The 15,279-nt window shown below is 38.9% G+C and overlaps 1 protein-coding gene across 2 annotated transcripts; it reads right to left on the bottom strand.

The window, feature by feature from the left end:
* Positions 1 to 610: 610 nt before the first annotated feature.
* Positions 611 to 13,412, bottom strand: LOC149312112 (lumican-like). Of its 2 annotated transcripts, none has more exons than XM_089526790.1 (3): positions 13,333 to 13,412; positions 7,073 to 7,985; positions 611 to 1,637 (listed from the first exon to the last, which is right to left on the bottom strand). In XM_089526790.1, exons 2-3 carry the CDS (start codon positions 7,965 to 7,967, stop codon positions 1,525 to 1,527), a joined length of 1,008 nt encoding a protein of 335 aa, XP_089382916.1. In that variant the 5' UTR covers positions 7,968 to 7,985; positions 13,333 to 13,412; the 3' UTR covers positions 611 to 1,524. The 2 variants fall into 2 exon arrangements, with proteins under 2 accessions (XP_089382916.1, XP_089382915.1); XM_089526789.1 differs by having other exon boundaries at positions 611 to 1,621.
* Positions 13,413 to 15,279: the final 1,867 nt, after the last annotated feature.

Here is a 15,279-nt window from a genome sequence, read left to right as displayed (position 1 = left end):
ACTCTCCATGGATACCAGAGTCTGTGGATGCTCAAATCCCATTATATACACTGGCATAGTAAAATTGTGTCCCTTATATAAAAAGGTATAATGAAGGTTTGCTTTTTGCCACCCCAACACCACCTGGAAGCCACCCGCTTGCCGACATGTGGGCTGGCTTCACAGCACTCCTGTGGTGTAGCCTTTAAACGCTGCACACTGCCCGAGCACTGCAAAGCCATGGTGGTGGAAAGGGTGCTCTTTTGGTGCTTCAAAAAGGAGTGAAATTTTCCTGCATCTTTTTAAGCTGGCAAATAGCTGGATCGGGGCCATGGTGTGCAGTTGCCACATCTCCGATCCGGCTCATTCAGGGGCGGTGTCACGCTGCCCCTTTGGGGCCATCTGTTTCACCCCTAAGTCATTAGCCATATTTAAATAGATTGGTTGTAACTCTTCACCCATACCAATTTTTCACGGGCATAAATTTCATCTAATTGAAGTTTGATGCAAGATATATCATTGTGATTATTAAGATAGGTTTTGTTTTAAGAACTTTTAAAACTACAAAATACAGAAAACAATTTATTTCATGGAGTTGTAAACTTACAATAATTCAGCAAAATATAAAATAACCTCTTTGGTTTGTTTTTATCTGCAGTTAGTCTTTAAAAATGCAAACTTTTTTTAACAATAATTTGCACTCATGATTTTTTATTTGCTATGTTTTATTTGCTACAGTTATGTTAAATATAGCATGCAAATAAATGAATAACAATAACAGTGTACATATTTTTCTGTAAAATAATCATTTTGCTTTAAAGCTTTAAACAAATGGAACCATGACATTTTCACTGAATGAACATAAAAAGAATTGCAAAATAAAAACCTGCAAAATGTTGCTGTTTTCTCACTCCTTTGCATGAATCATATTTAACTGGGATCTTCAACTATATTTTCCTATAAATGCTATTAGTTTATATAGGTATAATAGACTGCTTTCCTGTGTAATATAACTGCAATAGTGAAACAAAATGAAATTATAAAACAGGAGAGAAGTCTGATTTGAAAGTGTGAAAATAATGTACATATATGGTCCAGCCCTAACGTACTAAATACTCCATCTAGATTAGAACATGCCTGACTTCTACAAACCTGAGTAGGACTGCACACCCACAGTGCTTTTTAAAAACCCTTTCAAACTCAGGCTGTACTTTGCTGTCTTACCAAAAAGAGTCTAAAAAATAAACATCAAAACAACTTTGTCCACAATCTATGGGACATCTTAGCTGTACAAATCTTTTGCATCACTGACTTACTAGAATATACACATTTAAAAAAAGAAAAAAGAAAAGAAAAAAGATGACCAAACTTATGTTGCTTATTAACAAACACACTATGTATGATCCAAGATGATATTTTAGTTTGAAGTATTATTCTGATGTAAAGCATGAAAACAGAGCTGGCTTCTGAATGAAATAAGACACAGTTTACTCCAGAGAGATATCAGCTGCCATTCGGAGACAGTTGTACATTTCTTGGGGAAGATCAGCTCTTGTCAGATTGTTTGCATCCAAACGCAGATGTCTTACTCGGGAATAGGCTAGTGCTCCAACAACCTTGCAAAAGCTGCTCACTGGGAATTCTGTAATTCAAAGATACTATTTTAGTAATAGAACATATCAACTCTCTATTTCCTTTATTTGTTTGCAACTTCATGAATGCCAAAAAAAATTAAGTATTGTTTGAATGTCAGTAGAAATGATGACATTTATTTCTGTTAGATTCAAAGAGTTTTCATTGCTTTGAGTGAGATGTTATGAGTTTGTAAAGAAAAGACATTTAAGCAATTTAATGTCAGATGTTAGGTTTATAGTTCATTGGAAAGGCCAATAAAAAATTGAATACAAAAGTAGATCACACTCAGAGTCCTTTCATTGTGATTCTTTTGCCACATCTGCAGTTTAGAGTTGTAAAGAAAAGAACTCCAGGTCTTAATTGTCAATAGAATATGAAACATTGGTTGCTTTAGTTGTGGGTCCAGTGGCAAATGTGTGAGAGACTTTTACTCCCGCATTAAAAGCTACATGTTTATTGTTTAGAGCTGTAAAAGCTTGGCCATGCATGGACCTGGATCCAGACATCAGTTGACATGCCTATTGATGAATGATGCAGTATCCCAGTCCACTTACTGGGAATCTGCTGGAATGGAAGCAATGAAATTCCATCTGGACAAAAGTCACTGTCTGGATTCCCTGACACCTGTGGACACAGCTGGGCCATTTGTTCCTATGCTGGGCATGATTCCTGTAGCTACACTCCCAAGGTCTCATAAGAGGGCAGTTGGATATGATGGGTCCATAGGCGACTTCTCCCTTCAAATGAAACATATACCCGTGCAAAACTGTCCGCAGGTTGTGTCAAACTATACAGTAATTAATCAACCTCTCTGCACAAAAAACCAAGTAATACCATGAACCCATAATGAAACCCAAATGTGGGCTTAGTGGGCGGTGTTATTATCACACTGAACTGGTCCACAGCAGACATCTCAAGGCTGTTGGGCAGTGCACATCTTCAGTCAACCAGGGCTTCTCCTGAGTGACTAACTATTGTGCCAGCACAGGAAGCCAGTAAAAATTGTGCAGGCTTCCCAGAAGACACTATCAGCATCTAGGAAAGTGGTGCCTTGCCCCTGCTCACCCTTTCTGCTGTGTAATTTAAGATGTCTACCCAGTCATTGGGGCAGTGTTCTGTTTTAATTCTTGTTGACTGAGGATGTGCACTACTCAACAGCCCTGAGGTATCTTTTGTAGACCAGTTCAGTGAGATAATAACACCCTCCACTAAGCCCACATTCAGTAAGGATATAAGTACTAATGAGGCACTAGGGCCCATTACAAATGAGCACCCTAGCAAGGACTCAGTCCCTACTAGGGTTAGAAAGGGACGTCTCTTCCAGATGCCCCTAACTCTGGTACGAACTGAGTCTGTACGAAATGGCGGCAGCCGTTCCACACGGCCGCCGCCATCTTGACATAGCGGACGCACTGCGTCCGCACGTCGCACCCCAGAAATTATGCCGCGAGTGCACGCTTCAGCACTTGCAGCGTCTCTTCCAGGGTGCAGGAAGGAGTGTGATTTTCACACTCCTTTGCAGCGTCCGGGAACTGCGCCGTTTGGCTTCTGTGGTTCCCGGACGCTGCAACCTGCTTTTCGGCAGTCTGTAACCCGCCTAGATTTCCCCAGTGGTATCCCAAATAGAGTTTTGTTTGTCAGACAGAATGGAAAAGGGAAGAAGGGAGAATTGTTTGAACACATCATGGAAGTGAATTGCCCACTGCCAAGTTTGTTTTCACAATCAGAACAAAGTTTTTAACTACTTTAAAAATTCTAGAATCCTTATAGTAATAGTGGATTAAAGGGTCTGACTGAATTTAAAAGAAAATAGATTCTGTTTAAAAAATATCTTGAAATCTCCATCCTGATACCTCACATTTAGCCCATTTTCAGTCTGGAGCATTCCCTAATTCTTGAATGAAGTAGTTTTTTATCCTAATAAAGTTTTCCTTTGAGAAAAAAGATAATGGGGCCAATGTTTCATCAAAATTCTTTTCAAATCTGACCTGGTTTTATTAAACTCTCTTTGGAATACCTGTGGACCATTACTTTGTGTAGGCCCATTTGAATTTGTCTTAGATTTTGCTTTGCATTATATCCACTGTATGCTCTACATGCTTTCCATGCACACACATTTTATATGGCATTAGTACAATGCTCTGTGCAACCTGGTTAGAGGTCTCTTGGTTAGCACAATATTAATTTTCTAAGCCATTTGATTAGATTTGGAAACACTTTCAGTCTTTTCTGCCTGGTAACTATGGGCCTGAACAGACAGGCCAAAATAAAGCTGCTTCGGGTCACTTTGGAGGTATGCTGTTTAAATGACACACACATCTTAGGAAGCCAGAAGCTGTGCCACAGCTGCGCTCCATTTCTTAGGACTGGAGTGTGGCTTTAGTGAGGCTTCCAGCCTCTTAGGACGCATGCAGCGTTTAAACAGCATACCTCCAAAGTGACCCTATGTGAATTATTTATGGATATAATGTTATATTTTGGTTAAATTGCCTTTGTTAAGTTGAAGAGAAACTTCAAGGTTTCTCAATCCTCTCTTCATCTTGTTTCCCCAGTTGCTTATTCCTTCCATGGTAAACATATGTTTGACCAGGGGAGGGGTTTGCAAGTAAATTGCAAGTAAAACTGATGACTCTCTTCCAAAAATTTCCAATGTCTCATGATGACACTCATTCTGAAACATAGGTATGAACTGATTATTTAGTTCAGTCATGACAAACAAATGAATAAATGTTTTTAATACAATTCAAATTAGTTTTTCTTTTCTTTTCAGCAATGTGATAGGTGGGGCCAATTTATTATTAATATTTATTTATATAGTGCCAGACACCATCGCTGGAGTAGTGCATATTAAGCCAAATGCCTCCATTATCTTCTGCAGTACCTCTGAAAATTGTCACAGGCAGTCGCAATGCATCACCAACCAAACTTTCTTCCAGGAGAATGAAATCCTATCTTTTGTTCTTGTGCATTTTCAAGTCATTTCTGTGAACCCATCATAGGTTTTTTTTTTTTTTTTTTGGGGGGGGGGGAGAGCTAAGACTGTGTGACTTGAGCCAGGTCACAGTGTGGGAAGAATTGAACACTGATCTCCAGAGTCATAGTCCAGTGTTTAGACCCCACACCACTCTGGCTCATTTCTTTCCTATCTAGGGTAGATTATATTCCCATTTCCCAAATATGGGAACCTTCTAGCCATCAATTCATCCATCCATCACCCTCTACCTTGATGAGATTCAGTTTTCATCTATTGGCCATCATCCGGGCCATCATAGCTCTAAGAACTAATGCAAAACTTCTACAGCCTTTCCTGACTCAAATGGAATGAAGAGACAATGCTGGGGGTCATTCACATATTGTTAGAGATCCCTGGATTCTCCAAATGGTTTTATGTAGAAATTAAATAGCATACAAGCCAAGATGGAACCTTTTGAGATCCTACAATATAAATATTGCTCTCTGGTTTAGGTCTTCCAGGCAAAAGCAGAGTCTTGGGAAAACAGTGCCACCAGCTTCCATTCCATGAAGCCATCTGGATACTGTCAGTGGTAATGTATTGGAGAATGAACATGATAGCACTCCCTTATCTTGCTCTTGAAGACATGGCTAATCTGTTTCAATGCAGTATCTCAGTTTGAAGCCAGAGTGAAATATATCGTGATAATCTGCTACATCCAAAAAAGTCTACTGCTATCAAAACACTATTATCTTGAGCAGACATCCTTAAAGGTAAAGGTAAAAGTAAAGATAGTCCATTGACATGAATGTCTAGTCGTAATTGACTGTAATGGGTGGTGCTCATCTCTGTTTCTAAGCCGAAGAGCCAACATTGTCCGAGGACTGCTCTGGTGGTCATGTGGCCAGCATGACTGCACTGAATGCTGTTACGTTCCCACTTAAGTGGTACCTATTTATCTCCTTGATTTTGCATGTTTTTGAACTGCTAGGTTGGCAGAAGCTGGGACTAGTGACAGGAGCTCACCCCATCATACAGCACTTGGGCCTCGGACTGCTAACCTTCTGATCTTCCGATCATCAGAACTGGCATCTTAACCACTAAGCCACCACATCCCCATCCTTAAGCTTCTTTTAAAAATGTATTACAGGTTTTGGCTCAAAGTGATTCCCAATTAGATTTATTGTGATATCTAATTCTGGAATCATTGCTTAGAATCCTTCTAACTAGACTGAAACTTTGCAATGCAAAGTGTTTTAAAAGATGACAATAATGTTGTTAATTTGTTTTTATAAAATTCCTTAATCCATATGCTTTATACATTAGTCAGGACTAAGTGTATAGATTTTTATCCTTTGGACAAACAGTTCTTCCAAAATTAAGATGATGATGATGATGATGATGATGATGATGATGATAGTGATAGTATAATAAAGGGGGATTGATCCCGCTCCACTTCTATTTGCTGCTATAAAAATCAATTGAAAGTTATAAGAGCTGAACACATGCAGGAGATGAAATTCTTTGCACAGCAAATATGTTTCCTGTGTAGAAAACAGGAAAACAATGTTTTCTGTACAGAAAATATTTTCTACACAGCAGATGTCTCAGATCTACTACCTCTGAGCAGTCTATGTTTATGATGCCTTATTACAGCTTTTGTGCTCCCACCTTTGTCTTTCTGCCACCACCACCTATATTAAAATATTTGCTCCACCAAGGGAAAAATTTTTCTCTGTGCTTCTAGATGTTTTCAAGAATTATGTAGTTTTTGAAGAAGTCTCATGTGGAGGAATGAAAGACTCCAAAAGTGATGCATGTTTAAGGTGAGTGAGGATAGGAGAGGCTATAATCTTCCATGATCCTCTCTTAATTCCTCTCACCTGTCCCCACAACCTGGTGGGATGGGGTTGCTGAGCAGGGACGCTATAGTTTTACAAATTCACTTTGGGCCAAAACACACTGCAGAAATAATCCAGTTTGAGACTGCTTTAACTGCCCTAGGTCAATGCTAAGGAATTCTGGGAACTGTAGTTTTGTGAGACATTTAGCCTTCTCTGCAAAGAGTTCTGGTGTTACAACAAAGTACAATTCGCAAGGATTACCCAGCACTGAGCCAGGACAATTAAAGCAGTCTCAGACTGGATTATTTTTGCAGTATGTTTTGGACTTTAATCTCCTCCCTTTCAATGTTATGAGGAGTTGGGAGCAGCTGAGCATTCTCATTCCCTGTGTTCTGATAGCTGGTTTACAGCAATGTAAATGTCATCATCATATTCTCACTATCAGAACACAATTCAAGATCCCTTTCCATGTGATGGCATACTTAAACCAGTGTCATGAAGTACAGGATTCCAGATACTGGATTACTGGGTGCTGGATTATTAGTAAAGGAAAATTGTACAGATTTGAAATAAATCTGTATTTGTTCCTTTGCTATATTGTTAATCTCACTGTCTTGTTTGTGTTCTTTTTTAACTTAAATAAATGGGAAACATTACTCACTGTTAATCTGGTTGACTTGGAGGTAGTAGTTTTCAAGGTGCTCATTTACTGTTGGGATATTCTTCAACTGATTATAGGAAAGATCCAACTCAACAAGGGTGGAAATATTGAAAACATTGCCTGGTATACCAGAATCTGTCAGTTTATTGTGAGATAGACGTAAATACTGTAGTGCTTTAAAACCCTGGAAATATTCATCAGGAACGTTGGTAATCTGATTATTGTCAAAATAGAGCATCAGTATGTTAGGAGGCAGTCCTGTAGGCAGCTTGGAAAGTTTATTGAAGCTTAGGTCAAGATAAAGGAGTGAATTTAAGCCCTTAAAAACTCCAGAAAGAGCATCTCCACTGAGTTCATTGTGTTGTAAATGAATGACAGTCAGATTCACTAGTCCTTCAAGAGTATTGGGGTTGATTTTTGCAATCTTGTTATTGGTGAGCTGCAGGTCATCCAGAGTATTGGGAAGCGGTCCAACAACTTCAGTTAAGTTGTTGTAATTTATATGCAATTTTTTCAGATTCTTCAATTTGGCAAAGACTTTTCCTTTAATTTTTGAATTTTCCAGATGGTTATTATCTAGGATCAACCACTCCAGGTCTGTCACATTATCAAAAGCATTTTCTTCTATGCCTTCAAGCATATTATTCCGGACATATAGGTATTTAATTCCAGAAGGAACAATTGGGAGACTTTTCAATTTAAGATTGTCACAATACATGGCTGAGGGATAGCTTATAGGGCAGTTACATTCTGGTGCACAGACTGCTGTTGATGGCCCATACATAGAGTGAGCATATCCATAGTCAGGCTCTGAAGGATAATATCCATCATAATCATATTGACAGAAGATGCCACTGATCAAGAAAAAGAATAAAAGAAGAGAATTCAGATGCATCTTTGCATTGAGTAGTTTCTGTTGAGAGAGAGAGAAATGAAAACAGTTATTTGACTGGTCATTACAAGGGAAAGATATCTGAAGAGTGAAGATATTTGAAACTCATTTTTTGTGCTTTCTTACATGTTTGTATGTCACATATATGCTGTTCTTACATTAGGTATTAATAATTTTATCCAACTGCAATATAGTAAATAATACAGTTGACAATAAGTGTAAGCCCTTGATTCATCATGGTAATAGCTACTGGGTGTTCATAAATATTCCTAAAATCCCATTCTGGAAAGTAATGGTGTTGTCTTATAAAGCTATCTTTAATATTTTAAACTGAAATTTGATTTGAAAGTATAGTGAAATAAAATTGTTATAAACTATTAAAAGTAATAGAGGATTGGACTTGGACTCAAAATATTGGATACAAATCTCAGGTGCAAAGCAAACAGGCTACCTTAAGCAGTCAGTTTTTTAAAAGCCTAACACAATAGTTCATGCATGGTAAAATGGAATAACAGCATTAATGTTGCCCTTGATGTTGCCCTTGATGAAAAAGTGGGATACAGTGTGGTATAGCAGTGATTGTAAGAATGTCTAGATCAGTGGTCCCCAAACTGTGCTCACGTTTTTTGGACTTCAGCTCCCAGAATCCAAGGCTATTGGTCAACATGGCTGAGGCTTTTGGGAGCTGAAGTCCAAAATCTTTTAAAAGGCACAGTTTGGGGATCACTGATCTAGATGTATGTAAAATGTTGTACAGTATCTCATAACCATTACATCATATGAATTTGGCCAGTCTATTTTGACATGTATTTGCAATGTTGGGATCAGACTAAGGACATTCATATGTTAGTCATATGTGACTTCACACAACATAGAATTCAGAGACATAGCACTTTATCGCACAGGGCTTCAGGCAGGGACGAGAATGGGACAAAAGGAGCCTGGAAGGGGACGGAACAACTAGAGGATGCTTCAGATGAGGAATCAGGTGAATGTGACAGTCAAGAGTGCCTGTTATCGGCTGCGCCCTTTCCTGGAACAGGGTGACCTCGAAACTGTAGTACATGCGCTGGTAACCTCAAGACTTGATTTTTGCAATGCACTCTACATGGGGCTACCCTTGTGCCTAGTCCGGAAACTCCAGTTGGTATAGAATATGGCAGCCAGGTTGGTCACAGGAGTGACCATATAACACCAATATTGAAGTCACTCCACTGGCTGCCTATCAGTTTCCGGGCACAGTACAAGGTGTTGGTTATCACTTTTAAAGCCTTACATGGCTTGGGCCTAACTTATCTAAGGGATTGCCTGCTTCCATATAATCTGCCCCGTACACTCAGGTCCTCTGGGAGGAATTTATTACAGCCCTTAAAGACCAGGTTGACGGTGACTTCGCAGAGGACATTTTCTGCAGCCGCTCCCATCTTATGGAATGGCCTGCCGGATGAGATCCATCAAATTACCAATCTAGAGATCTTTAAAAACAAACAAACCATTAAGAGGTATCTCTTCCAGCAGGCCTTCCCAGAATAAAATACTTGGCCACGAATTAGACTTCCCATCTAGTGAACTCTGCCCATGATGATTATTACTTGTATTAGTTGGTTTTTAATTTGTAGTTTTTAATATTATACTGTTTAATCTTTTTTAAGGGGGGCACTATGTATATATGGATGTATTTTAACTTGTTGTACGCCGCTTTGATTGCCTGGCAAAAAGTGGGACAGATATTATTATTTTATTATTTACTGCACACAAGGAAGTCCCTCACTCATCCCATTCCCTGCCCTTCTCTTCCCAATCCACTGTTTTGAACAGTTCTCAAATATCGCCCCCTCTGGAATGGAACAGATGGGGAATGGAACAGAATGAGTGTGGGACTTTGCGTGTAGTAAAATGTGTGTCCCACTTATTCCACGCTCGTTCCTGGACCCTTCTGTTCCGTTCTAGTCCCTGCCTGGAGCCCATGGTGCAATGAAGTTCATAGCCATGGCACTTTACAAACCGCCCAAAAAGGGTGGTCTGCTGGCGCCTCCATTTCCGCCGCTAGGAAGCCTCAGCCTCCAAACGGAGAGGGTTCCTGGTTGTGGCTTCTTTTTGCGGTGCAGTAATGATGCCGCAAGGCACCAATGGCGCACTTGCAGCGTCATTTCTGCGCCGTGACGTGTGGACGTTTGGCGGCACTCATGTACAAAGGGTGACACCATTTTGTATGTGCTCGGCATGTACTAGGGTTAGGGCATCCGGAAGGGATGCCCTTTCGTAACCCTAGTACATGCTGATCACGTACTTTTTGCCCATGCGGAACGGGCCCATGTTAGTCTGGAATACCAGCATGTAAAGAGATCTTGTAGCACCTTTGAGACTGAAGGGCTGTATATACAGTCCCTAAGGGGTGGCGGGATGCCACAGCTTTTCTAGCTGGAACAGGGCTGTGGCAACCTCATGCCATGGCACTGATCCAGCCTTTCGAGGGTGCAAAAAGGAGGGTGCAAAAAGCGGCTTTTTGTGCCCTCTTGAAAGGTCACCATAAGAACATTGCTGCAGCTATGCGGTGCTCCTTCAGTGCTGCATTGTATGGATGCAGTGCCAGAGAAGCACCATGATGCTGCGTGCCACTTGGAGCAGCGCGCAGCATCAGGGCATCCTGGGGGGGGGGGTGTAGGGGGAATAATTTTCTGTCCCTGTGTTCCTCCATTGGCTGAATGAACTATAAAATGCCAATAAATCAATAAATGTAACTTATCAAATTCAACCTGGAGGACAAAAGTGTATTTACATGGTTATTCTTAGATGTTAAAGTAGAGGGGACTGGGGCTTATTTAATGGAGGAGTGCCACTGCTGGTGGCTCTCAGGAGACTCAAAACACTTTTTTGTCAAAAAAGGAGTTTGGTCTGGGAAAGGCATAGGTGAAGGCTCATAAAAGCATCCTTGGGGAGACACATGTAGTTCCCAGCATTATGGTCTCACTACTCTTACTTTAAATCATTATAAATAGGATGAATATATTCAGCTCCTTCTTTAACAACAACTCATTGCATTAAATTATTTATGACAAATGAGGTACTGTGTGTGTGTGTGTGTGTGTGTGTTTGTTTGTGTGTGTGGGTCAAATTGGATATTGGATATTAAAGGGAATGTGTATTCCCTGCATTGAACTTATCTTTTTCATCCCATGATGGGTTTTCCCCAAAAGTACATGTCTCAGCAATCAGACTTGCACCTTAAGTCTGCAATAACTTTATAGTGACCAATCCCAAAACAAAGCATATTGAATGCCAAATACTGAGGCAAGTAAATGTATGTGTTATGACAAAAAGTAATCTTTCATCACTTGGGGGACAATATCATGTAATAAAATGCTAAATGCATTATCCAGTCTGACATTAGTTTTTAATTTTTCTAGTTGCATACTGAAGTACATTGTTACTGTTCTCTGTTGACAAGGTTTTATTTTAGAAGAGATGCCTGGCAGGAATAGGAAAGATATGTTGTCATGGAAATTGTATCCATGCAACCTAATCCTTGAAGTGCAGCTACCACATCTGCATTGGATTTGAATGGTCTTAATAATGTTGCATAGCTTCATGCAGTGATCATTTATTTATCATTGATATATTCCTTGCCTAGCTACATCATAATAGAGGAAAAGTATAAAATGTGTAATAAGTAATTATTTTAGTGTTTAATAGATTAAAATGCCAAAAAAAGGCCAAAAACTATTGTTTGTAATAATTACTAGAGTTCCTCCCTTCCCCTGGTAGTGAAACATTATGATCTCACCATCTTGGATTAATTATTATACATCATTTCTGGCAACAAAACATGTGAATGCACTTTAAGTTAATTGTAGCAATGGGATTTAATGTGAACATATGTCCATGCATACTTTTTGGGTGGAGAAAATTACAGTGAAAATGAAAATCTGAAATCTGAAAATGTTAAGCCTATGCTGATCACTAAGTTTTTTGATGGAATACTTTGACGGAAACTACAGGCCATTTGGTGCCTTGAAAAACATTTGATAGGATAGAAGTGAAAAAGGGGGAGACATATGGATCAGATTGTTTTTATACAATTTAACTCCCACTGATTTCAGTCAAACTGATCTGTACTCTAAATGTGTTTATATGTGAACACACTGTACCAGCTGTAAATAATGGCTTTGAGCTGTAGCTCTTATAAATTAATAATAAATAGGACAAAATAAAGTTAAAAGCTTTCCTTAAATGGTAATGCAACCAAACACTCTTTTTAAACCACTGAAAATCAGGAATAAGGCCTCATTTGGAATATAACAACTTGGCCTTCTAAATGATTCTATGACATTTGAACAGTGTTTGGTATACATCAGACAGCTTGTATTTCTGAAATAACTGGTTAACTGTAAATTATAAGTAAGCATTGTAGCACTTTCTTAAAAGAAAACATGGAAAAGTTTAGTACTGAAATATTTGTAATAAATATATTTGGTAATGTTAATATAATTTATTGTTCCAGCATTAATGGAGTGTTTATAAAATACTGAAGAAGATATAATAAAAGCCATATATATATATATATATATATATATACATACACACACAGACACACACATATACATACACACACACACACACACTCTCAAGGTATGTGCAAACATAACAGCCAGAATTTAAAAAGAAAAGGTGTAATATAACTATTTAGTGGCTTGTCAGTTAACTTACATTGTACTTATGACACTACTTTGACACAAATGTTTGAAAACATTAATCCAGAAATCTGCTTAAAAGTTTCATGCAAGCAGTACAGTATATCCTAGCAATTTTATCCAGATGTAAAAATTCTTTTAAACACAATTTGTGAGCAAGGAACACATCTTTGTTTACTTTTAGTTTAAAAAGTTGTTTTGTGAAAACATCTGTACAGTTCTATAGAAGAGGCAAATTAGACACATGAAAATTACTATATTAGTTGTTTGATACTCTTCATTAATGCATTACAATGCTATCCTTATAATGAAATCAAATGTGTCTTTATTTTTCAAGTGCAAATTTACAACACAACAAATTTGTTAATCTGAAATAATTCATCTAGGACTGTAGGAATCAGCTTTTGGAGGAGAAGAAAATTACATTTGGAGAATCTTGTTTTCTTTCTCAAGACTTGGCCATTTATATGCAGTGACCCTTCTGGAAGCCAACATGTTCTGTGAAGAAATGCAACAACCACCCACAAAACATGTGGAACATTTGAAAACAAACCATGAAGGCAAATGTACAAAATCAAGTGTGTCCAGTTTGCAAATTGGCAAAGTTTTGACATGCTCTCATTACCGCTTCCCTCGGCTGGTTGATTGTTAGTGTTAAAGCATGAGAGAACACTTACCTTTCTGATGTGAAGCTGCTTGCTTTAATTCCCAGAGCAGATTCAGTAAGGGACTGGGTCGACCAATATATGCTATAAACAGTGTCAGAAGGTAACTGCCTGCCAGATCCTCTGTGAAACAAGGGCTGGAGGTGGGGGGGATCCTGGTCACGCTGTTTTCTGAAGCTGCTATGTCATCATGGTGGTGTGGTATGTAAAACTGCTGTTGTCTAATGAAATGCAGGTGGGCACATGGAATGGTCAAGGACAACCCATCTGTGTCTCCCAGTGGAACTGGAAGGAGATAACCCCTCAGAGCAACCTGAATGAGTTCAGGCTGTCTACCACAGCATGAACAACAGAATGCTAAAGAGAAGAAACAATTTTAAATATTGCAGAAATTGCAAACAGACTTTGCATTTCCCCCAGCTTCATTTAATAGCTTTCAGCAAAAAGCTAACAAATAACTCTCAAACCTCAGTGTAGCCACAAAACTTAAGCCAAATGACTCACTGGCTGCTTCTTGTACTTCTTTCTCTTAAGTTATATACATAATAACTTCATAAAAGCCTCTGCAGTGGAAAATAACCTCAAATGATGAGACCACATAAGGTTTTTCCTTCACTAAACTATTTTGTAAATATAATCTTCCACAAAGAAAAGGAGATACTGGATATGAAACAAGCAAATAATAGTATCTTTTTTTAAAAAAATTAACCTAAATGTTTCTACCATAAAAATGATGAATTAAAAAACATATCATTCAAAAGACAGAAATAAGCAGCTGGTAACCTTCTTGGAAGTACACGAGCTCTGGTTGCTTTCAGGGCTTAAAGACTTTCTGAATCTGGAACTAATCAACTGTATGTTGTCTGTTTCTAATTTCATGAATGTTCTTCAAGAATGCATCTTAAAGCATGGAAAAGAATGTTGTTGAAACAAGCCACTGCCAAAAATCATATAATAAAAATAGTAAGAAAAAAAATGATTAGCAAAGCTGTAAGCATTTATTCTGGTTCTAATATGTCTACAAAACTATCCTTGTGTCCTGGGATACAATGGTCATTTAAAGACTCATCATCACACGTGGTAAGTGACAGGAAGGAAAATAAAAGGGGAGGAAGAGTACACTCATCCTGCCACATTCCCTGAGGTTAGGGGCACAGGACCCCCCACGAATGTGGGAAAATCACAAATAACAACACCCCCCTCATGTTTTTACCTGAGAGAATGCCTCTCTAGGAATCTCTAGGTCCTCCAATGCAACAATGGTCAATGGCTGCCAGACAATGACCATAGAATTGTGCTGGAGGAGCTACAAATGCCTAGTGGAGTGTTCTCTCTAGAAAGCTGTAGGTCCTTCAGTGCGACATTTGGTTAAAGTTGACCACAGAGTTGTACTGGAAGACCTAAATTTTCCTAGAGAGAACATATCAATAAAATCCGTGAATAATCAAATCTGCAAAATTCAAATCTGCAAACATGGAGGGACAAGTGTAGTTATTCAGGGTAATCTAGAAAGACACTGGCCCCTAAAAAGGGAGGCGGGGGGAACTCAGTAGCAATAGCAGTATATTTCTATATTGCTCATCAGTGTACTTGAGCACTCCCTAAGCGGTTTACAAAGTGTAAGCTAATTGCCCCCAACAATCTGGGTACTCATTTTAGTGACCTCAGAAGGATTCAAGCCTGAGTCGAGTTTAAGCCCCTGGGCTGGTATTGAACTTTCAACCTTATGGTTTGTGAGTGAGCGGCTGTAGTACAGGCATTAACTCTGCACCACCAGGGCTCTACAGAAGCCCCTTTGATACTAGTATGAGGGGTTTTTTGAGGGGGGAGGCTGAGTTCTCTCTTAAATGATCCAGCAAAAGTGGACTGCCAAAACTCCTGTGTTGTTCAACCTCATCAGAAATTGTCAAATCAGAAGTTGTACTATTGCCATTATTTTGCTATTGCTTTAATGGTACT

This window comes from Sceloporus occidentalis, unplaced genomic scaffold (genome assembly GCF_023333645.1).
Source record: "Sceloporus occidentalis isolate IW3139 unplaced genomic scaffold, rSceOcc1.0.p SCAF_5, whole genome shotgun sequence".
Classification (NCBI taxonomy): Eukaryota; Metazoa; Chordata; class Lepidosauria; order Squamata; family Phrynosomatidae; genus Sceloporus; species Sceloporus occidentalis.
The sequence above is the reverse complement of the archived record's forward strand: the minus strand, read 5'-3'. Positions and strand labels throughout refer to the sequence as shown.

What these genes read in the sequence shown, in the direction of transcription:
- LOC149312112 (XM_089526789.1), bottom strand. Translation starts at nt 7,967, where the DNA reads ATGCATCTGAATTCTCTTCTTTTATTCTTTTTCTTGATCAGTGGCATC. An exon ending in CCAAGTCAACCAGATTAACA is followed by an intron (nt 1,622 to 7,072) that starts GTGAGTAATGTT and finishes TTTGAATTACAG; the next exon opens with AATTCCCAGTGAGCAGCTTT.